Below are 25,421 nucleotides of genomic sequence, written 5' to 3'. Positions count from 1 at the left end.
ACGGACCGCAGAGGAGGAGGATGCTTTAATGGTTTCGGCTGCAGTCTGGGTGCGACAGAGCGGAAAACTGCCAACATGATGCCGGTGAGTGTAAAACACTTCATTCTGTTTTATTTACGTGGTTTTTTACCTGCTACTGTCTCCATATAAACTGGCACCACCCTCATTACTACTGCTGCAGTTTACTTCAAAACAGAATCCCTTAATTTAACATGTTAAAAACCTTTAGCCTTACATGTTAATGTTAAGGTGAAATTATAAGGAAAGCAGTATCTGAAATGGGTCAGATATCTTAATATAGTAATGCTCTTCAAATGTTGATTTTAGCGGTTTTTTCCCAACTGATTTAGAGCTATAGGGATAATTGTGTATAATCATTAACATTGTCTTCACATAATTGTTATGTGTCAAACTTCTGTCATCAAAGTGTTGAGGGTCCAGGTCTGTATACGTTACAGCACTGAGGCCATGTCCTCTGACTTTTGTTTTTTTAAATGTGAAGAACTTAGTCGACAATCTACAATGTTGGTGGAATGGTTTACACATTCCAAAATAAGACACAGAGGAGAAAATTTAATTACAACAAGAGAGAATAATCATCTTTCCAGAGTCCCAAGCAGATTGTGAATATATATTATTTATTTCTATTTACAATGTGACACAACAAATAAAACAGATTTAACTATTTAAGTAACAAATATAACCTAATGAAAGCAAAGAAAACTAATTATCTGTCATCCAGGAGGAACCATCGGCGTCAACATGTTGCCAACTTTACCTGCTTTTAAATAACAAGAGAAAACATTAAGAAACACCGGTATGGACCTTTTAAATTGAAGCAGTGTTCAGGCGTCTAAAGGCACTTTAAAGAGTGATACTAAACAATAAGAAGATTTATCGACGGACATAAAAGTGAATCACTGGTGTAATTTGAAATGTGATCACACTGTATGAAGTAGAACTCATGTGATGGTCTCAAGTTAAACGGATAAACACGACTTCCTGGATCAATACCATCAGAGCTCCTCAAAAGACACGGATCGGAGAAGGGAAACGTGTGTTTCTTTAGTTTTGTGTTTGTGACCTGACGGAAATCTCCCCGTCGTACTGACAAATGTCCCGACCAGACGCTCTGAGATCAGCTCGCCACTAATAATAGAACACCGCCATTGTGCCATTGTCTCCATGTGTATGGAGGTATTCCCCGCGTTTAAACAACCTTTTCATCCACGCTGCAGTGCTGCTTAATCTTCCGTTTGACCTCTTTGACATTTGGGGGTTTTTCGTCTCTCCTGAACCCGACCATGATAATGTCCCCTGTTAAGTAATCTGTGATTCATCCATTCTGTTGGAACGGATGCTGCGTTAAAGTCAGTTTCCCTGTTGATTTCTTTTGTGTCTTCTTCCGATAACTTTAGCCCAACTTCCACCCCGATTAGTCATCTCTACAACACCTGACCAGAACTGACCAGTCACGTTAATCACAGGATTAGGCCGGCGTTATTGTATATTTCTCTTAATGTCAACAAATCCCATTAAAAGACCCAAACTAACGGCATGTCAGTGCGTCTCTCAGCACTTTCTGACTTCCTGTCAGTGTCTCTCAGCTCCAAGCCCATTGGTTCATACTGTCAAACTGTCAGATATCAGGCTTTGATTCACACACAACGCTGGTGAGTTGATTCGTTCACCGTTGTTTTCTGAACATGAGATTATAGTTGACAAGAAATATAGAATCTCCTCAGACTTATCCTTTAAGCTCGAACTCCAGGCACGGAGGGCAAAGGGAGGCAGACTTCCATCAACAATAAAACGTCTTCAATCAAAGTCCAATCCAGTGATTTGTATTCACCTTTAAAACAATAAGACAAAAAGATAATCACTGTCTTCTACAAACTCTTTGCACAGACCTGCATGAAAGATGAAGGTGAGATCCAGTGCTTAGAAGTACTAGAAGATTCTAGTGGCTGAAACTCACTACAGGTGATGACATTCTCTGTATTTGGAAGTTTTTTTCTAGCATACTAAATAGTTTTGTTGTATCTTAGAAAGCAAGGCATAACTCCGGTGTACTGAGAAAGCGATATGCTTCGTCAGCATTGTGTGAACTTGCGTTCATTTATATGTAAAAGAACACACCAACATTTATCAAACCACAACTTTACTCCAAAGTGGGTTCATTTGAACGGAATTATTGGGATTCAGCAACATTAGATGTGTCCAAATGTCTTTTTTTTAAAATCTAAAACAATTGAATGAAAGATGAGTTGGTTTTCAGATGTAATCGGGTATCTTCCCCCTCGCATGTTAAAGGATAGATGAGGAACACGGTGAGATGGAGGAGGAAGGTCTGTTTGAGGAAATAAAGAACTTCTCTTTCCAGAAAACCTTATTGTTATTCAGACAGCAGTGTGTAACATCCGCACAGTGGCTGACATTCAGAGAGCTGTAGCTCTGACAACAGACGAAAAACAAAGGATTCAGACCTCAAATCTGTCTGAAAGTGACGGTGAATTTGGTGCAAATCTCTCAGTCTGTGTTCAGCGTTTAGTACGTGACTCCAACAGCAAAATCATCCCGAAATGTTCCATACGTGCTTCCTCTACGACGCAGCGCACCCCGATCATTACAATACGTCCTCATCTCGCAGGCAAGGGCTCAGCCGAGCTCGCCTTGCTGCTTGGTAACTGTTGCCACAGTGACCAGAAACACACACACACACACACACACTTACACACACACACACACACGCTGTTCAAGGTCATGGGGGAAGAGTTTTGTGTCAGTATTCCTCATACGATAAGGAACTATAATAGGGAACCGTCATGGTTTACAATACCAGCCTGATGCTGATGTTCATATCTCAAATCTGATGTTTTGTTCCGGTTTTTTTTGTCGTGCTTGCGACAGAACACACAACAGACAGCAGCTTTCTGTAGCTGCATCCTGACCACTGGTGGGGCATGACGAGGCGCTTTCACACCTTGAGCCAAGCTCAAGACTTTTTCACAATCGTCAGACCGCTGTGTGGTTCACACTACTGATCGTTAAAGTGGCGACGTGGGGGTCACACACTGCCAGATCTTTCACCGGCAGGAAGTGACACGTGTAAAGACGTCATAGCCTCTCATGAGCGGGACAGGATCTCTTGTTTCCGCAATCCTCACGACCTTTTCTTGTTATCATGTTGTTGTTGGCAGAATGCAACACATGCAGTTGGGTTCCTACTGTTACAGGCGACCCCTCAGGTTTTACCCCCCAACATGTGTCGTGTGCTCTCATTGGCTGTAGCTCCAGATGTTTAGTCTGCTAGATATCTTTGATGCGCGGGTGTGTCTCTCGGCTCTTTGAACACTTGACACATGGCACAACGAGCCAACGACAACGTGCCTCTGATTTGTTTGTTTTTTTTGTCGGATCAGCTCCAAAAACTCGGCGAGTGAAAAATCAGTGCTAAAGTCGTGTAGTGTGAACTACTCGACTTTAGCAGATTGTCCAGCACGGTCCGGAAGCTAACAAGCTAACAACACTCATCGTGGGGCCGTTCGCATGTTGCGTCTAAAACGCGTGGAAAACTTACTATTACTCAGTAACCAAAACCTGCAATTATGATGATGATGATGATGAAGTTGCGGTAATTTAGCAGTGAGCCTCACTGACTGAACTCAACAAAGTCAAAGACGAATATATTCCAGCGCCTTAAATCTCTCACAGTCGCTTTAGTGCTCGATTTGTCCGTGTCAATTTGGCTGACCTTATCACAAAGTGAAGCGAGTAAACAGGGATAGATAGTTATTTTACTGGGTTAAAACAAAAGAGTACCCTCTTTGGGTCAATATACCACACATGCAATACTGGGTTAACTTTACTAGGAGAGGGTAGTTTTGACACAACAAGCTAAACACGTTCATGTATTTGTGACATTCAAAGGTTAGATATTATTAAAGTGTAACTTCCGTAAATTAAGCGTAAAATGCTTAATTTTCATATATGTGTTGTTGTTGATAGGCTACCAGACCGTCATCAAATTGGATTAATGTGTAAAAGCTCCCAAGTCAGGATGATGGGGGGGGGGGGGGGGGGCGCTGACACGCTTTGAATGCAGCTTTAATCTGTTTATGTCACAATAACATTTAGCACGTCCGTGTAATTTAGTAATGATGACGGGACTTTGGTGGGTTTAGAGGTTTATCATTAGACAAAGGCAGCCGGGCCGCTGACTGTCGGTCGATTGGTTAATTGATTTAATCAGTGACCTGTTGGTGAACCTCGGAGAGTTTGTCCATAACCCACAGTGACAGACAATTAATTAGTGGCTAATTAGTGACTCGGAAATATGCGTGAACGATCCCAATATGCAATTTTGAATGTCCAGCGGGCAGCCAATCGGAGAACGGTTTCAGAGCTTCCAGCAATAGTTCAGTGGAAGCGTCCTGTGTTGATGTTGTTGACTGTGGTAGAGTCCTGAACAGCAGGCGGGGTTTGGGCTGTGTGTGTGTGTGTGTGTGTGTCTCATTAATCCAATATTGGTGCGTCACGTGATGCTGTCGGCCATATGGCTCCGGCCGTCCACGCCGCCTACAAAACATTTGGGATGCGCCAGCTGCCGCCACGCTTTCCTCGAGCAGGAAACAGAACCAGACGCAGCAGAACTGAATGAAAACTTGGTTCATTCATTTTAATAACAATGCAGTTTATATGTTCGGCCAATTCAGTTCTGATGCAACTTTGTTTGACTTGTTGCCTGTTTACTCCCAAAAACAAAACCTCTTTTCACGTTCAGTTAAATAGTTTTATCTTAAGTCTGATAATGTTTTGGATCAAATTCCGTGAACGTTCGTCTTCAATAAAGAAAATGATTTAGTGAAGATGAACCTTTAAAAAGAAAATCCAGTGGTTGTTGCTGCAGCTCAAGGACAGAAGTAGTACGGATACATAAAGTGAAACAAATAAATGAAACGAGGTAGATTAAAAAGTAAAATAAAATAAGAAGAGAATAATAATAAAAAGAGCAAACATTGGTCGGTTATGTGAAAGTTATGTGATCAATAACAGTTTACAGCATGACTGAAAATCCTAACGTCATCGTTACAGATCTTAATAACAATGTTCCTGATTTCCTGTTTGATTTTCTCAAGAGGTCAGAATTACTGATCGGTCTGCAGCTTTGTTCTTGTTAATTTAAAATAGAATCGGTGCTATATTTCTTTGTTAGTAGGGCTGGATATTGTTCGACATGTTTCAATACTAGTGTTGGTACAAAACCACAATTTCAGTTTCAGTAACGACACCGTTTCTTTTTTTTGACATCCTACTTTGAAGAAAAACAACATATTTCTCGACTAAATCCTATTTTCAGTAAGAAAAGAAGACAAAATTGTCATTAAAATCCCAAACAGTCGGATCGGCACTTTGCATATGATAAAAAAAACTCGTTAAAACAGAACTACAAAGATTATATTATAATAATAAAACACCAGTCGGAGCGCATTGGTTGGTAGCCGGCTGTATTCAGCGCAGACCATTGAACAGCATCTCCCCCGTGTTCGATTCTGGCCTCCAGACCTTTTGTTGCACGTCATACCCCCCCCCCCCCCCCCCCGTTTCCAGTCTGCCTCTACACATGTCATCCGTCTAATGAAGGGGGAAATGCCCCCCCCCCCCCCCTAAAAAAAAATGATAATAATATAACGGATGTTAATTCAAAATGTCCCCCTATGAAGCGAGTGGTGTTGACACGTGTCGGTCTGTTCCTCGTTTGATGTGTCAGTGAACCGGTCAGAGCTCCGCGATGGTGAATCCTCCTTGTTTAGTTTTTGGAGAAGCTGTTGACGTGTTGCAGAGAGAAGACGGTTCGTTCATGTCCTCCCTCACAGCAGAGGGTTGTTGTGGGCCGGTTGGTGGTATTAAGCTGCGTGATGCTGCGCTAATTCCTGGCTGGATTAAGAGCTGCATCCTCAGGAGTTTAATGAGGCCTCAGACTGACTGACAGACAGACGGGTGTACTTCCTGTTGTAAGCTGTCACTGTCACCTGTTCTGGGTGTTTGTGGAAATGAATCAGCCTTTTACCCTCCGTATGTATTTTAGATAAGAGAGACTTAAAGCAAATCTTAAAGGGTCACTCTGTAGGCCTGGTTAGAGAGCTCGGTAGCTACGTCCATGAGAAGTTGTGTCAGAAAAATGGCAGCAATTAGCATTCCACCACTCTTAATATGACAACTATGTCTACAAGATTATGGTGCTAAGTACATTTACTCAAACACTATTATACATCTACATCTCAGAGGTTAATATTGTACGTTTTACTCAATTTGTCTCACAGCTTTATATACTATACAGATTACTGTTTTTCATCTCCTTCCTGTCCAGATCTCCAGATGTGTTGATGTTGAATGTTTGTGATGAACTGAAGGATGAAATGTTCCTTTATGTGTTGATAAAATCCTCCTACTTCTTCAGATAAATAAACTCTTTAAAAAGCCTCTTGGATCAGCTGGAAGATGCTTCATAACAAACCTGAAAACAGGTTGTTTTTCTTGTTGGAGATACGAGGTTCTCACAGGACAGAGACGCTACAAACATGATGATGTTTAAAACATGTAACATACACATTGATGCCGCAGTAATATTAATCCAATGACATCATGTATAATAGTAAAACACTGACGGGGAACATTTGAGTACTTTACCTTTCATACTTTAAGTACATTTTACTGATAATACTTACATAATTGTACTTTTACTTATTTGTGCTATGCTCACGTTAGCAGCTTTACATGTGAATGTATAGCATGCCAACATTGACGTCGTGAGCAGCACAATGTACCAGTATACCCAGGACGTATTGATGTAACCGGCCTCCCTGACGACAGGAGGTCTCACTCCCTGTGGCCGTCCTGAGGGACAGACAGCACCTCCCCTCCCGCTCTGATTGGCTGCGGCGCTTCCTGGTCGACCTCGGTTTTCGGTGACTGACGGCAGTGACCCACTTCATCCTGAAGGAAGATAGCAGTGCTCCAGTTTTCCATCAGCGCTCCATGTAGGACAGCAGGCCTCTCTGTCACGGAGTCTGTCGACTTTATTAGTTTTAATGAAGGAGGGACTAAAAAGATGTCTTGATCACTGAGATATTCTGTTGACGATGACACCGGTTCACTTACTTCAGCTGATGCTTAAGCAATAGAAATCTCCCATGAGCCACCTCTGCAGACCACCTAATGGACCACAGTGTTACTGTAAATGATGCCCTCTTTGAATGTGGCTCCTCATTTACATTTGCTGCAGTCGAACAGCTCAGAGTCCACTGTGGCTGTCTGGTAACCTTTTAGTTTGAGTAACAGAGCCGAAAAAAAGTGAAGTATTACCCTAAAAACAAATCCTCTCTCTCAGTAATTAGGATTTTAAAAAGCCAAAAATGTAGCGTTTTTAGCCGGAAACAGCTCGCCGTTTAATCTCTTTGATGGCGACTCTGTGTACTCAATCCCAATTTCTCTCTGCCAGGTTCACACTCTATCTGCTGCCTCCAAGTGAGGAAATACATCCTCAGATAAACAAATCAGCTCCAATTCATCCTGCTTTCAGACAGTCGTCATGCATCCAACCAATCTCACCAACACGTATCGGCTGGACCGCCGTGAAATCTCAGACAGACGTTCATGCTCCCCAGAAGATGAATCCCTCCTCACTTCAGTGATCCTCTGACTCTTCCTCCAGCGCCGTCATCGGGTCGACGTTTGAAGTTGTCCGATACTTTTAAATCAACGTTCCCATCAGCTTCAGCTGTACTTAGTGTTTACTGATAATAACAAAATGTTGGCATGCCAACACGCAAAACAAAGTTGTTGAACATAATAAACATATGTGCTAAACATTAGCATGTTAAAGTCATTGGCATTAGCATTTAGCTCAAACAGGCGACAAGCTGTGAGTGACACGACACTTTATTTTATTTATTTATTTTTACTTGTCATTTCAAATGTAAAATATTTTCTAGTTTTTATTCATCTGTTGAAATTGAAGTGCAAAATGCACGCTTTCTTCCTACAACTTCTATTTATTTTATCTGTAAAAGGAAGGTTTTCTGTTTTTATATATTTTGAAATGTACAGCACTTAGAGTTAGTCTGTATTAAATGTGCTCTACAAATAAAGATTCTTATTATTCTTATTATTTGCATCAGGAGTACCTGATAATGTGTTTTTGCTTTCATGTATGAGCTTCATTCCAACCTCGGCAACAGCCGACAACATCTGCATGTAAATGATGCCGCAGTCAGTTTCAGAAAGGTCAAAGACGGTTTCTCATTTTTCACGTCAGACCAAGTGAAGACAGAGAGACGAGGGATGAAGCCAGCTCCGCTCTGGCAGGTTGAATGTTCAAATCCTTCCGAGCAGCTCCACAGAGGAACACGTATACATGCGGCTCAAAGTCCTCCGACGAGCCGTTGAGCAAGCCGTTCCTCGGCACCACCCACCCGGCATAAATAAAAACTTGAAACGCTGCCTCCGTGCCGGTTGGCGGGCCGTGGGAGCCGATCTGGCTCTGGGCCCGACAGCAGATACCCTGCTGGAGTAACAGATGGCCCAGTGCATCATGGGAGTTATGTCCACAAATATCTACTATAGTCCTAAATAGCACAGGAAGCTGCTGTAAAGGTGAAGAAGGCAGGTTGAGTGTGTCGCATCACAAACTGGTTTAACTATCAACACAACCTGTTAAAGGACATGCCAGTGTTTTAAAGGCACAGGAAACTGGTGTTTCATTCGTACGTCGCCATCACCAATTTCTTTCTCTTGTTTCCTACATTTTCTCTTCTTTAATTCCTGGTTCAGATGCTCTGTTTGGTTGCAGAGAAGCCAGGTCCAAAGAGAGAACACTGCTCCATCTGGGCGTCTGCTTTGATGTGAGATTGACAGTCATTAATAATTAGTGTTGGTAGGAAGTGACTTCTTCACTTCTACTATTATAGGTGAAACATTCACGTTTTCCTGATAGAACTTCCAAAGAAACACTTGATTCTAAAATCACTTAAATCAACCAATAAAATATTACGTCACTTCTGATTTCTCAGAATAAAAACATGACCTCGTTGTTCTCAGTGGTGGGAAAGCTCCAACAGACATTCACATGATATTATCTGTTGGGTGGGGGATGAAATATAACCCTAATCTTTCCTGGTGTGTCTGCTGTGTGTTTGTAGATGTTCCTCACCGTGTACCTCAGCAACAACGACCAGCACTTCAGCGAGGTTCCCATCACGCCGGAGACGCTGTGCAGAGATGTGGTGGAGCTCTGCAAGGAGCCCGGCGAGGCCGACTGCTACCTGGCCGAGACGTGGAGAGGCTCGGGTGAGTTTCCACTTAAAAACATAAACAAATATATGCAGTGTCCATACATCGTTAAGGCTTGTTATCGCAACTTATCTTATCAAGCTAACAAACTGGTTTCTTATCTGACTTTCCATGAAATAAGCAGTCTATGTTCTTGATTTTTAACCCCTCAGAACATGTGGTTGGAGAAGGGGAGCGGATGTTGGAGGTGTTGCAGCGATGGGGGCAGCAGAGGGGGGAGGTTCGCTACCTCCTGCGTCACCAGAGAGCTCCAGGAAGAGAGTCGGGTAAGCACCTGCCTCGCCACCGCGCAGCAGGATGCCACGTGTTTCTATGTGGGAAGCCAGTGAGGGATCGTGTTCTTGTCGCTGCACGAGGGGCCTCCCTCTGGTTCGTCAGAGCTCCTGTGTGAAGGGAGGGGGGATTTTTTTGGGTGGGGTGTGATTCTCCAGACTCCTCACAGGTATGAAAAGAAGCAGCTGGTGACTCCATGTGTGTCCATGAGGTGATACATGGCTGTCTACATCCTCCACAGGACAACAGTGGATGGTTCACAGAGATAAAGAGCTCAGTGTAGAGGACCGGGCCGTCCAGAAACACGGTGAAGAATAAAACTGAAGGAAAGAAACACAATACAGTTGTAAAGTTAGCAGTCTCCTGCCACAAAGCTTGATTGGCTCCAGTTAGATGTCTGAGAGGACGAGTCTTTATGTTTGAATTGTCTTTTATGGGTTGTAGAAGTTGAAGAAAGTCTTCTTTAAATAATAGATGTTTGAAGGGTTTGTTTTAAACGCTGTACAACGGTTCAACCAGACTTACAATTGAAAGAGCACAAAGAGGCGAAGATCAGTTGAATACGAATAGAAAAAATCAACAGTCATTGGTGAAATAAACTGGAAGCTTAACATCAAAATGTGTGTAGATTTAAATATGAACAGCTTCCTGTTTCTAATAACAAAATGAAATAAACAGGCAACGTGTTGCTTTAGCAAAGCTCTTCAAATGTCACAATAGAAATAGAAGGTTAGTGCAGGGTTAGCACTACTGGAATATCAGCTGATCACACTATGGACGGACAAATCACAGTTTAATCCTCTACAGTCTAACACCGAGTAGACTGCAGAGGGCCCAAAGAAAAGAAGATTCAATATTTAGAGCCCAGTTGCACCGATGTGGTTCAATAATGATCGAGGGTCGCTGAAAAATCCAAGTTCTAACAGTATTCTCTGCTGTCATGTAACACTGTGTGGACATCGACTAAAAGGAAGTTTGAATCATTTGTTTATTCTTCTTTTGGGGCCAAAACTTCAAATGTGAATAATACATTTGGTGTCTCCACAGCAGTGTATACGAACATGTGCATCAATAGTTCGCTCATTTCTTGTGAAGTCCTTTCCCACCTCGATGGTGGTTTGCCATTTTTCACACAGAGGAAGACTAAGAAATCTGAGTGCCCTTTCAATTTGATTATGATTTTCTGTGAAGACTTAAACCGAATTATCTGAACAGCCTCCAGTTATACAGAGTTCAGATTACACAATATCAGTCTGATAACACTCGGACCTGGCGTGTTTCTGGTTTCACACGGCAAAGCGAGAGAGGAATGATGTTGCTGTCGGGTGGAGCAGCGACCTGGCAGCTCCTTCCCCAACACATCGAGTCACAGGCGACGTGATAAACGACCAGCTGTGATTGGTCGAGGTCAAACACGTAGTCCGCCAAGTCACAGCAAGACTTCCTGACTGTGATCTCCTCCTCTGACTGTTGTGCAGATTGATCTCAGCTGTAGATTACTGCATCTGTGTATCCTGCAGACACTGTCATTTTGAATCTGATTTCTCTTTTATAGTTTCTCGTTTTACTCTTCTTTTTATTTTTACATGCTTTTTTAATTTTTTTATACAAAAAAAGGAAATGCATTAAAGCCGCAAAAAAACACTTTAAATGTTAATCCATCTTGTACTTTGGAGATTTGGTAGAAATCACTTTCTTTAGCTGCAATACTCTTGACATTTTATTAGGCGTAAGTTGTAGCTGAGAAAGTGCAAACTAATCTTAATTAGTAGTAAAAGTGCTTGTCAAGAGTGGAGTCATTCTGTGGGGAAATATGACAAACTTACAAACTGCACAAAGAGAGAATTTCCCTCCAGACAGACAATCAGATCACTGAGAACACTGAGTATAAATACTTCAGCTGAGTGTTCCCAGTAATCCAGTTGTTTTTTTGCGCATGTGGAATTAAAGTTAGCACATGGTGCAGATCAACGGCAGGATTGTCTGTACAGTAAAGTAATGGAGGAGGCTCAGTGTGTTACAGTGGATGACAAACTGTAATCAGCTTATGACTCAAGGGAGTCGAGTGTGCAGCTGCTGGACAAAAACAAAGAAATCCCCTCTGAGGTTTTCCTGATTAACAGTCGGACAGTTTCCTCCATCAGGTCTGATCTCTTAAATACTGTGCAGAAAAAAACCATTAGCTCAGAGGATAAGGCTGGTGTTCTTTTATATTTTTCTTATAGCCAACAAATCCCAAGAGCAGCATCAAACCAACAACATGTTAGTCCGTCTCCCAATACTTTCTGACTTCCTGTCTGTAGCTCTCAGCTCATTGGTTCTTACTGAAAATGTAAATATATTAAACCACAAATATATACTGTAGTTTCGTTTAAAGGCTCAGTAATTTCCTAAAGTTCACTGTAGTTTATATCAAACAAACTGGAGGAAATAGTGTGTTTGTTGGGAACTATTTTCAGCAGTGGATTTTTCCACATTTGGTGCTCAGGAAATGAATGTCAGACTCAAGCACTCAGATTTCTGACCTGTGGGTTTTTTTTCCAGATTTTTTTGCACCAATGACAAACAATTAGTTTTGTTCTTGTTGCGCTTCAGAAAGTTGTGGGATATCGATGTCTGTGAGGGTTTACGAGGACAGGTAACAGTGTGTCATAAGCCTAATTATGATAGTTATCATAGTTGATGGGGATGTCATTAGTTCTGCAGGTATTTGGTCATAAATCAAAAGCATTGGACAAATGAAAAGGTTGACCTGTTGGTGGCGCTAGATTCAAAGTCAGAGGGTCACTGTTAATCCTTGGGGGACCATTCATGTCTGTGCCAAATTTCAGCATCAACGCTCATTTTGTTTTTATATCCAGGTGGATCCAGAGCTGCAGATCCGATGATGAAGAGGAACCAGGTGAAAGCCTCTGTGGAGAGATGTGTGGAGAACGGGGTGAGACACTTTCACAGTTTCCGTGCGTCCAGTACAGGGACGTGTTTAGCCTAGCTCAGCACAAAGACTGGAACTGTCAGGCCTAGCTCCATTAAAAGAGAAACTAAATCCAGCAGTTAGCGTCTGAGCTATTGTTGGCACTCGGCACGCTAGAGCCTCCGTCACCTGGGCCGTCATTTGAATGTACAGAAAGTTGTGTCGTGTCTTGCTGCGCTTCGGTTATGAAGGCTGCACTGTTTGCGTCTCTGAAAGTGTGTTCATGTCCATTTGAAGGTGAACTCTGACTGTGTGTGTGTGTGTGTGTGTGTGTGTGTGTGTGTTGCAGGTCTCAGCTCCTCGTCTGGACGTGACACTGAGTGACCTGCAGGATCTGGCAACCAGACAGCAGCAGCAGATTAATGCACAGCAGCAGCTGCTGTCCTCCAAGGTATGAAACACCCAACACTCTACTGCTAATGCTAGTACTGATACTGCTATTACTATTACTGACATTGTTACTACTATCATTACCCATAATAGTACACTCATACAAATACTCAAATTCAGCAAATTCGGCAAACCAGTATCACTCCTGTTTCTAGTAGGAGCAGCAGCAGCACATGGCCAGATTACATTCCATTATCTATGGAGCAGAGGCTCTCAACCATTTGTAACTCAAGGCCCACTTCAAAGGACCACCTTCCCAAATAACTGAGAAAATAACACGTCATGACAAAAGAAATAGGAACAAAATGAACTGGGCTGTAAATGTTTCAGTAGAAATGACCCAAATACATGTTCTGCTTACCCTCAGCCATCACCGCCTGCCATTATGACTCAAAATTAAATGTATTCATATCTCCTCATCTCCCGCTTCGGAGCTTTTTCTAGTGCAGGGTTGTCTTCCGCTTCACTTTTTCGTTTGAAAAAGGATCCACTTTGTGTCACTGCATCCACCTGATGATGTGTGGTGATGATCAAACCTAACTCATTGAAATGATGCTTTGTTTGAATGTTTTTCATTTGTGTGACTTCTTGAGCACATTTAGATTGAAAAAAATAACTAGAAAACTATACTGTAAAAATATACAATCAATATATTTAAATTTATCCAGAGAATATTTGGTCGAGTGGCCATGTGAAGAACTGCAGTTGGCATCGTTTTTGCATCGCAATACGAATACGACATCATACATACATGGCCAGAGCAGGAACAGACAGCATTGTGTTTATTAGACACAAATGATTGGGAACTTGTAATGCTCGCATAAAGAAGCTCGTTGTTTGACTGTTGTTTTACTATTATCCTATTACTGACTTACTGACAAACAGTGCCACCAAAAAATACGTAAATAAAAAAAATACATTTCTGGTGAGCGAAGTGTCCACACCTTCCTGACTTTAAAGGCACCTCGACATGCATTCAGCTCAAACAGAGCTATTAACTGAATGTGTTTTGCCGGGTGTTGCAGGAGCAGCGGCTGCGCTACCTGAAGCTGCAGGATCAGCGGCAGCAGCAGCAGCCGGAGACGTCTGACCAGGAGCGACTGCAGCAGCTCAGAGAGAACGCACACAACCAGGAGGCCAAGCTGCGACGGGTCCGGGCCCTCAGGGGCCAGGTGGAGCAGAAACGCCTCGGCAACAGCAAGCTAGGTCAGTGTGACGACGGAGGTCTGGGTTGGCTAATTAACCATTTGTCATATATATATATATATATATATATATACGCTCACCCAGTCCTCTTATTCATCTGTGGCTCCTGTGTTTGTTGTTCCAGTGGAGGAGATCGAGCAGATGACCGGTCTGTTCCAGCAGAAGCAGAGAGAGATGCTGGTCGCCGTCTCGAGGGTGGAGGAGCTGAGCGACCAGTTGGAGGCGCTGAGGAGCAACAGACTGGAGGCTCTTCTTCCTCCTCCTCCTCCTCCTCATTCTCTCCATCACCACCAGAACACCTCCTCCACAGCTGAGCTGGAGCGCCTATATAAGGAGCTGCAGGTGAGCCCTGTAACAATTCATCAGGCCTTCATAGACCAAACGATTAATCTTTCATAGATTAATCGTTCGGTCTATGAAACGTCATAAAGTAGTAAAAAAATGACTCAACACGATTCCTCACGTCTTCAAAGGATATTTTCAAAACATACCTTCACTGTCAGAGTGTTCATGATGCTAACTAGCTCACTAGACAGCGACAAGCTAGTGTAGCTAGTTTGAGTTTAGCGGGAAGGCTACGCTAACTAGCTAATGTAGACGTTGCACTATTAGCTTCCTTCATACCAGTTTTTTGACTGCGCTCCGTCCCTGACACGGCAGTTGAGGAACAAGTTGAACCAGGACCAGAGCGGCAGGCTGCAGCAGCAGAGAGACAGCCTGAACAAGAGGAACCTGGAGGTGGTGTCGATGGACCGACGGCTGGCCGAGCTCCGCCAGCGACTCTGGAAGAAGAAGGCTGCCCTGCAGCAGAAAGAGAACCTGCCGGTGAGTGCACACAACCCCAAAAAATGTGCCAGAAAAATATTTACTTTTATTTTCTAGAGAGATTCTATTGGTCCTTTATACTGGGGCAACTTGTAATGAGCTTAGAATCAGGATACGCCTTTGTTTGCTAAACTTGCGACCTTCAAGTAGCTATTGTATTGAGCTAAGTATTCAGATCTTTTACTTAAAATTGCTAAATTCTAAATTCAGATCATATATATATATATATACTGTATATACTGTGATTGAGGGATTACCTCCACGTGGCTCTCAACATGGCAACAGTTGAGCCGGCAGCTAGCAGCTAAAGTTGCAAACAGCGCTAACAGTGCCAACAACAGCAGCAGTGCTGACAGAGCTTACAGTTTTTACCTGAGTGCAGAGCAGCTGCGATTAGCTAGCCACACACACGCACACACACACACACACACACAGGGACTTGCATGCATTAACGTGCGCGAGCGGCCGGACCGGCTAAACAAAGCACAGAGAAGCTCAAAAACACCACCGAGAGAGAGAGAGAGAGAGAGAGAGCGTGACTTCATTCTCTGCTCAGGTAAACATTACTCCACTATATCTTTACATAGCAAATAGCTACATTAATGCTCTGAATTTTGAACGAATCACCTTTAAGTGCAAATACCAAACCTTAAAAAAATGCTTTAACAAGTCAAAGTCCTGCATTGAAAAAAGTATAATTAGGAAAAATGTCCCCTCTGACTGTTATACTATTATATATTATATAATGAGATTATTACGTCTCATTTTGAACTAATAACTAATGATTATTTCCATTATGGATTAATCTGCAGATTATTTTCTCCATTAATTGATTGATTGTTTAGTTTTTAAAAGTAGTGAAAATATTGAGAAATGCCGTCACAAATACTCAGAGCCCAACGCATCACCTTCACAATATTTGTTTTGTTCAACAGTCCAAACCTCAACATTATTACTAATATATTTACATTATTTAAAGGGAAAGCAGCAAATCTTCACATTTGTGAAGCTGGAACCATGAAATGTTTTTACGTGAAAAATGACTTAAACCATCAAAATAGTTATTAATTAATTTCAACTTATTGATTTAATAAATACATATTTCCAGCTGTACTTTCACATTTTGATGTTTAGTTTGTAAAAATCTTTGTAAACTAACTAAAGCTGTCATTTAAATGTAGTGGAGTAGAAGAAGAAAGTAGAATGAGGAATGAGGGAAAGTACAAGTACCTCAAATTTATACTTAAGTAACTAGTAATGACTTAGTAAATATACTCATTTACATTACACCACAGCTTTCTGCCGCCGCCGCCAAGTTTCATTTGAGAACCGCTTTTCATTGGACAAAAACAAAAAAAAAAGATTTGAGACAAATATCGAATCGTTCCCTTTCAGGCGGCTTCAGACGGAGTGGCCCCTCAGCACGGCGTGGGCTCCAGAGTGGCGGCGGTGGGGCCGTACATCCAGTCGTCCTCCACGACGAGCTCTCAGGGGCCTCCTGTCCCGGCTCGCCACGAGGTTCTGGTGAAGCCGGCGTACCCGGACGGCACCGCCACACTGCCCATGCCCGACTCGTCCCTGAAGCCGCCTCCCAGACCAGTCAAACCCGCCTCAGGTACCGTACCGGGAGTTACAATAGACAGAAAAAGGAGGATATTTACTATGAGAAGTTATTTATTAAGATCTCAAACTGAAGGTCCAAGCTGTTTGGGACAGATGTCACAGTGCTTGAACACCAGTTTCTTTCCTCTTTATAGGTTTTGCCACATCAAAAATAGGCAAAGTCTCTGACTGGAGCAGCTCGTTTTCTGAATCCAGTGGAGGTTACAGCCACGCCTCCACCCTGCCGCGCATGTCCAGCGTCAGCGGCCAATACTTAGGTCAGTTACGAGTTATGAGCACGAATTCTACACAATATATACATTTATTTTTTGGCAAGAGTAAATGATTTGATTCTCAATCGGTGGCTACGCAATCGCAAATATCGACTGTTTTGAAAAGTCTCACTGTTGGTGCGTTCGTGGAGGCTCTAGATTCCAGGATTGACTTCCTGTCTGGGAGGTTTAAAACTGTGCTGATCTTGTTTAAAACTGCCACACGGTAGAAGACCATGGTGTTGATGATGATGATGATGATGCCCCTCTCATCCCTCTCGTAGACGGTAAGACCCTCACAGATAGGAAGGCCCTCTCTGGGTCTGACATCCCGCCCCCTGTCCCCTCGCGGACCAATCACATCACTGAGAAGCTGCTCAGGGACAATCAGGTATCGAGGGACTCTCACTTCTATTTCCTACTATTACATGTTCATTTATGTGGAGAAATTAAAATAATTAGCATCATTGTGTTGGACTATAGTGAGCCAGCAGCTACAGGTTCTGACTATGATGACGAGTGCAACTGTGAATCCTGTCGTTTTTCAAACTAAAAGATTTTTATGTCTGTAATCAATCAGATCCCCACATCAGCAGAATTCCTTTGCTTCACTACTAGATTTAGGGTTTGATTTTGCTCTGGTTAAAGAAAAATAAACAACAACAACAACAACAATACCATTGAGAATAAGAATAATGAAACATTTTAAAGTGACGGGAAAGCCTTACAGCTCATTAACCTTAGCTATGAATAAAAGGGTCATTATTTATTCATCAGCTTTCAAATACCAGAAATAAGATTTATGTCCTTCGCAGCAATTTCTTAAAATGTTTTTTTATTATTATTAAATTATTATTGTTTCTACGTAGGCCTTTATTACATTTCAGCTTGTCATGTTAATAAAATATATTTTCTAAATGTGCAAGTAGGCCGGAGTATCTGTGTAATCTGTGTATCCACTGAGTATAATGTTATTTACTTCTGTGTTAACTCTGTATTTCACCTTCAGGCTTCTGGTAAAGGTCCGCCTCCAGTTCCCAGTAAGCCCAAACCGTTCTCCTCATCCGGCCCGCCGACCTTCTCCAAGCCCCCCTACAGCACCGGGACCTTCCCCGGTAAGGTGCGGCCGGTCGGGGGCCACCTCAGGGCCGCGGGAGTCCTCTCCAGCCACAGCCACACCCTCCCTCTGCCCAAGAAGCAGGAGAGTCCGCCGGCCGCCGCCGTGCGGCCGTACACCCCCGACTTCTCGGAGGCCCCCCCGTCTGTGCTGCAGAAGCCTCAGACTCTGGCGGCTTCGTCCATCTACTCCATGTACACCCAGCAGGGGAAGGGCTACCTGCCGAGCGGCCAGGGCACGCTGCCCCGCAGCCAGCCCAGAGGTGATGCACCAACACGGCCAATAACAAAATGATTTAGGTTTTAATCAGGATAAGGTTTCAACAGATGTTTGTTTTGTCATCGCTGCCTCTGACTTCCATCTCTCCCTCCTCACAGTGTACGGGAAACCAGCTCGCGGGGGTCAGCAGACCGTCGCCTCAGACGCCATGAACTCTGGGCCTTGCGCGTCCGAAGGCAGCGAGGCTGACATCGGCGTCGGGGCCGAGACGGCCGAGCGCGGCACCCCGCGGCCGCTGAGCCCCACCAAGCTCCTCCCCTTCCTGTCCAACCCTCACAGGAACCCCAGCGACGCCGACCTGGAGGCCCTGCGCCGCCGGCTGCACCACGCCCCGCGGCCCCTGAAGAAACGCAGCTCCATCACGGAGCCCGAGGGCCCGGCGGGTCCCAACATCCAGAAGCTGCTCTACCAGAAAACCACTCTGGCTGCAATGGAAACCATCCCGATGGAGACGGTCGGTCCGGCAGGGACGTACGTCCAGCCTCACGAGGACGGGATGGACGGCGCCGATGTGATGTTCAGAGTCGACGACAACCAGCCGCTCGCTGAGAGCCCGGAGGACGGTGTGACTCCGCCCCCTCTGCCCCCCCGTGCACCCATCCTTGACCCCGCCGCCTGTCGCTCCCTGCCCCCCCCTCTGGAGGACAAGGAAGAGGAGGTTTGTCCGTCCGCCTCGGTCCGCCTGGACTTTTTTGCCGATGAGTTCCCCCCCTACCCGCCTCCACCTTACCCCAGCTGTGAGGAGGGGGATCAGGGAGATGACTCCTTCAACCTGCAGCCGCCGGAGGTCACGGGACAGGTGACGGTGCCCCCGGTGAGTGTTAGAAGAGTAACGGTTAACAGGGTACTAGAATACAAAACTTCTGGTTATTGCTTTGCTAATGAAAGGGTCACGTCACCTAAATGATGAAAAACGATCTCCTCTCTCAGGGTAAGAAGTCGATCCTCCGTAAAGCCGGCTCGGAGCGGATAGACCACAGCATGCGGGTCAAGTTCAACCCTCTGGCCCTGCTGCTGGACTCGTCTCTGGAGGGCGAGTACGACCTCGTCCAGAGGGTCATCTACGACGTGAGTCACTCCACCGTCTGCTCTTAATCTGCTGGTCCACCACGACACAGTTTGACGAAACACACATTTTCACAAACACAGAAAATGACCAGGTTGTGTTCTTTTGTTACTCTATTGAATTTTTTGTATTAGCGTTACAATTTAGATTATTGTGACTTCACGGAAGATTTTGAACGTTTTGAGCTTGAAAAACAATCATTTTAAAATCTATTTGGAATGACATGCTTGAAACCAGCATCTTTGGTCCGGATCACGTGAAACATAACGTAACCACGCGTCCGTCCTGCAGGTGGACGACCCCAGCTCGCCGAACGACGAGGGCATCACGGCGCTGCACAACGCCGTCTGCGCCGGCCACACGGAGATCGTCAAGTTTCTGGTTCAGTTCGGGGTCAACGCCAACGCTGCCGACAGCGACGGCTGGTGAGTTTGAACCAGAACGACATTACGGGTTCACAGTCCCGCCTCGCCAATGATTTAAGAGTTATTATTTCTGGATGTCATCTATGCTCGTCACCATTATTCTGGCCAGTTATTATTTTACATGGATGTAGCTTTCGTAGTTATGTAAGAAGAGGACATCCTCAATGTTTATTGCTCCTACAAAGCTGTGTTTGGCCGGCTTGTTTTTCCAACCAAGAAAATGGCTTCAAATCGGAGATGTGTGAGATGATTCAGACGTCTGGGTTCGAACCTTTCAAACCTTTCTTCCTCCCTCTCTCCTCGTCTCCAGGACGCCACTCCACTGCGCCGCCTCCTGCAACAATGTTCAGGTCTGCAAGTTCCTGGTGGAGTCGGGGGCCGCGGTGTTCGCCACCACGTACAGCGACATGCAGACGGCCGCCGACAAGTGTGAGGAGATGGAAGAAGGCTACGCCCAGTGCTCCCAGTTCCTCTACGGTGAGACTAAACACAACGCATGGAAAAACCAGAAGGGCCTCCGGCGGGGACCATTGATGAGGTCTCAGTGACCCCGGTGCCGTTACAGGGGGTCACATGCAATGTGAGGGGTCTCTGAGGGTGTTTTATTGTCCTGAGATAGTTTTAGGAGTTTTCAGGGTTCCTTAAGGAGCTCTTGTACGTTCTAAGTAGCTTTCTAAGGAAAGATTTGAGGGTTCATTGAGGAAATAATGAGGGTGCGTAGATACAGAAGTTCCCGGGGTCCCTGCTAGTGTTTCATGAGCCGTTATAATTCTGGTCCGAGAGAAATAGTACACTTCATTTCAGCAGTTAGTTTCTAAATGTCTCTCCGTGTGTGTTTGTGTGTGCGGCAGGCGTTCAGGAGAAGATGGGCGTGATGAACCGCGGCGTGGTGTACGCCCTGTGGGACTACGAGCCTCAGAGCGACGACGAGCTCGGCTTCAGCGAGGGCGACTGCATGACGGTGCTGCGGCGCGACGACGCGGTGGAGACGGACTGGTGGTGGGCGAGATGCGCTGACCGGGAGGGCTACATCCCCCGCAACCTGCTGGGGGTGAGATGGAGACAGAGACGCTGATAGCTCATAGAAAATAAAAAAAGGCCCGTCCGTTTACAGCAGCAGTTAAAAAAATAATTTATATTCAATTTTAAATTGTGAATTTCACGTGACCCGACCTTTCTGGTGGATTATGTGCAAAGTTACAGTAACTCTTAATTTGACTGGTTTTGTAATTTCCCATACATTTCCTTGGAGCACTCGAGGATTTCAGAGCAGCTGAAAATATGGATATTTTTAAACAGAAACTACAAACCTATTTATTCATTCTGGCTTTTTTGTGTTGTATGTATAAAAAACATTTTTTAATATTATTGCTTATTATTACTTGTAATTTTATACAGTTTCTTATGTGTTTTTATGCCATGGTTTTAGTCGTCATACTTTATTTTGCTCAAATTTTACTTTTTTACCTTGATAAATGTATTAAGTGTTGTATTTTATTTATTCCTTTAATGAACTGAACTTAATTTGGTGTGCATTAGTCTCTTCTTGTCGCCTCGTCAATCATTTGTAAAGCACTGAATTTGATTTGTGTGAAAGGTTTTATAGAAGAAACAACTTGATTGCTGGATTAATAATTATAGGAAAAATGCAGATTTTATTATGAGTTAGTTTCCAGAGAAATTTCAATGCAGCAGAAATTGTAACTACGGTAAAAATGTATAAATCCATTTAAGCTCAAGCCCTTCAAATATTAATTTCTTCAAAACTTTATTCTCCGTATGAATTGAATGGTATGTAACGGTAAGCAGCTACACTATCCATTAACAGGGATTCATTGGATGTGCTTTCGTTGAACCCTTTCTCCATTTTCCCTGTAAATATGAACAAAAAGAAAGTTCGCTTCCTTTCTAGGAAATTATACAGACACTTTGGGACGGTAAACTTAAATGTTGAAATTGTCTGCGACGGTCTTTTTTGTATATTTAAACGTGTGCAGTCCGGCTCTCTACGTTGAGCTCCACGGGGAATTGAACCGTCGACTCTGTCGGCTGTTTCTTCCTAAATCTGTTTTAATCAGGTTTAAAAGCGGCTCTGAGAATCCTCTTACGTAACAACTTTCACAATTTAAATGTTATCTTGATCTTCTTTTTAATGACACATTCTTTCCCCTTTTTATTTCCCAGCTCTATCTGAGGATCAAGCCGCGGCAGAGGAGCCTGGCTTAACCGCCGACTGACAAAGGACTCAGAATGTTACGAGAAGGAGTTCAAACCTCTGGACTCGAGATTGTGGTTAACAGAGAGAGACGATGTTTTCTGAACTGCTGCTGGACCTCAGCACAAAGAATGTCCTCATGAGCTCATTGTCATTGCTGGAGGGACAGAAGCACAAACAACAGTTCATCCGCATCCTCTGCTAAAATGAACAGATTATCACTTTTACCAAAATTCATCAGCAGATACTTGACTTTTGTCAGTGACTCGCACATCTGCTGCCCTGAGGCAAAAATGATTTTGGGTTCATGTTGTAATTTTTTTTAAGATTTCATTTTATTTGAATGAATAGCATCAGTTGACATAAAGACAGGAAACATGGAGAGAAAGAGTGTCGACGACATGCGACACATGCATCCCAACGGTTGGTTGGTTTTGTCTTTATTAAAGTATTTAAAGGTACACTCCCCTTTTGTTACAGCATCCACTGGTCTTCACCAAATGTAGCAAATATTGGAATCATAAAACATTTAGGAAGTGTTTTACCAAATATGGAGTTAATATTTATGTTCTTCATTATGTAAGGGTATCCCAAAACACTGGGTTTTCTCCTTTCACACGTTTGTGACTTGAGGGAACAAAACAACAAGTTAGTGGTTTGTGGGAATAAAATATGAACTTGTGCAAACAAGTTAGTGACGTCTGCAAACTTGATGATAAATTGTGCAAGCAAGATAAAAAAAAAAAGACCTTTAGTTTCTGTGGAGCTCTGTAGTGCAGATGATTTTTCACCAGGTAATTAATATAATTTGTAGCCGTTTTTTGTTGTGCACTTTTGCAGATTTGATCAAATCAGCTGAGAGCCTCAGATGAGCTCGACTGTAAACAGGCTGCCGTTAGTTAAGGTTAGTTTGATATTTAAGTCGTTAATGAACACATACAGGATCTATGTGAGAAGGAAAAGCACTCGTTTAAGAGTAGACAACGGTTTTATAGTTTATTTACAAGACTCCCTGTTCTGCTACAGCACAGAGTTTGTGTCATTTTTTTAAAAGATAAAGTCAGAAGCTGATTATTTTTAATTCCCCCCCAAAAAAAGACAATCTACATCAGCTGATATCATATAGTGAACATTTCAATTTGTAATCATTTGTCTTTTTTGTGTCGACATGAGGACTTAAATGACAAACTAAACGTGTAATCTCAGTATTGTTCTAATATACTGGACCAGTAGATCAGCTCAAATCAACTCCAAAGCCGATTTCAAATAAGAGGATGCAAGTGGAGTTTTTTATTTTTATTTATTTTAGCCCCCCGCTTCCTGTCTTTGTGCTAAGCTAAGCTAAACACCTGCTGGACCTCTCTGTGTTCTGGACACACGGATATGAAACTGATTTCTTCATCTCTGACTCTGGCGAAGACGGAGAACAAGAAGATTGTTTTTAAAATAAAAAAGTAAAATACATCACACCTTCTGTCCTCTATGCTCCATTTTCACATCCGGCAAGAAACATGAATGATATAACGTAAGCGTTTCAGTCAAGTTGTTTGAACAGTTTATTTATTAGTTAGAGGGACAGTCGGGAACATCCACTCTTTAACGTTTAAATGTCCAGCTGGTGGCCTCTCAGCTCGGCGCTCTGCAGCATCACATGCAGACTCAGCAGACAAAGTGCAAAGAACTCCATTTGAACCGGAAGCAGGTTCAAACGCTACAGGATCCATGGAAAGTACATTCGATATTAAGGTTTACAATTGCACAGAACCTCAGAAAAAAATCAAATAAAAAAACGGTTTCAAACACTTGATATATTACTTCATACTTTAAATGAGAAGAGGTTCAAAGAGCATGCAGGTTATGTTTAGCAACAAGCTGCCTGGCACATCAAACCTTTCTACACGTGAACGCGCGATCGGAACAAACTGGAAACCCCCAGATGCAAACATGAAGTCATTTGTAGATGAAGATGTTAAACGTAGAAGCTTCAACACCTCAGAAGCAGCTCGAGCTCACGAGTCTCAACAAAGTGAAAGTAATAAAAGGCTGTAAAGTAACGTTTTCTCCTAAAACATTGTTCTGTTCCCCAGAAACACGGTGAATGATTCATCTGAGAAAGAAAACAGATTGTGGTTTATTATCTATTGTGGTCATTAATATCGGGCTGAATTGGGGAAAAGTCAAACAGGTTTCTGCTCCAGAGCCCCGTGGGCTGGACAGAAGGGATTCATCGTGATGATTAAAAGTGAATAAAGTGCAAAAAGAACGGAGCGTAATGGAACGAGCCGGTGGGTTCAGTCTGAGCTCTTGAGGAATGTTGGGAGGCCTGCGGGCGTCGGGAGTCCTTTAGTTTGCACATCTAAGCGCTCTAATGATTAAAGTAATATAGAAGCATCCTCCATTCTGGTCTCTAGGCTTCAGTTTCTCGGTTCAAATTTATGTTCAACTCTAGAGTGAAAATTACAAAAACATTGTATTTAATTTTGATTCCACAAACTAATGAAATTATAATTATAAAAGCACACAAATGTTCTTTTATCTGATAAAATACGTTTCAGGGATGTCAGGGCCGCACGTTTTCCTCCAAAATCTAAACGAAAGCTGAGACGATTAATCGATAATCGATCAACAGAAAATGTATTGTATGTATAATCTAATCTTTAATCACTTATCATTCATAAACTACAATCCAGTCTCTTGTTAACGTTTCTCTAATGTGAGGATGTGCTGCTCTCCTGTTTTACACGATTCTAAAGAGAATAGTTTGGGTTTGAAGAAGTCACCGCGGACATTTTTCACTATTTTCTGAAATTCTGTTAATTAATCTATCAATTAATCAGCTCTATTAATGAATCTATAAATGATTCATCAATGAGCTGAAACGTATTTAACAGATTAATCAATAATGACGACATACAGTCAATACCGCCGTATGACTTTAACTGTGTTATCGACAGCAAACTGACCCCCGACGCCCACCGCTGACATAAAACATTCACCTTTTAGAGTTTACCGGCTGGAAAACATGCGACATGTTTGATGAGACGACACCTCACGCTGCTGGGAAACTCCCGCTGGAAATAATCCCCCTCGTCAGATGTCATATGTGGTGTGAAGCGTGTGGAGATGTTGAGATGTGTTCCAGTGTTCCATCTCTTTAAAACCACCCTTCTCAAATCCGCCCCTGAAAAATAATCCACGAGGTCAACCGGCTTAAACTCAAGACTGCTGGGAGGAAGATGATGATGAGGAGGAGGATGAGGAGGAGGATGAGGAGGAGGAAGTCTCTGACAGAAGCATAGATCCCGGACGGGAGAATTGAAACCGCTGGCATGCGGCGGGAGAGCGAAGCAGATGCTTTGATGACGTCCGACCAGTCGAGAGTTCTCCCGGAGCTCAGCATCTGTCGCATGGGGGGGGGGGGGGGCT

General features: G+C 43.3%; 1 protein-coding gene across 1 annotated transcript; it reads left to right on the top strand.

The window, feature by feature from the left end:
• Positions 1–75: 75 nt before the first annotated feature.
• Positions 76–22,082, top strand: LOC306696661 (apoptosis-stimulating of p53 protein 2-like; the record flags this gene model as incomplete). The annotated part of the gene is made up of 18 exons (XM_079160325.1): positions 76–84; positions 9,201–9,348; positions 9,504–9,617; positions 12,486–12,562; positions 12,888–12,989; positions 14,014–14,212; positions 14,319–14,536; positions 14,855–15,019; positions 16,415–16,634; positions 16,777–16,899; positions 17,178–17,284; positions 17,903–18,272; positions 18,388–19,103; positions 19,220–19,372; positions 19,647–19,780; positions 20,091–20,257; positions 20,632–20,831; positions 21,965–22,082. 18 exons carry the CDS (start codon positions 76–78, stop codon positions 22,004–22,006), a joined length of 3,264 nt encoding a protein of 1,087 aa, XP_079016451.1. The 3' UTR covers positions 22,007–22,082.
• Positions 22,083–25,421: the final 3,339 nt, after the last annotated feature.

The sequence above is a fragment of the Pholis gunnellus genome, assembly GCF_910591455.1.
Source record: "Pholis gunnellus genome assembly, chromosome: 5".
NCBI classification, from domain to species: Eukaryota; Metazoa; Chordata; class Actinopteri; order Perciformes; family Pholidae; genus Pholis; species Pholis gunnellus.
The sequence above is the reverse complement of the archived record's forward strand: the minus strand, read 5'-3'. Positions and strand labels throughout refer to the sequence as shown.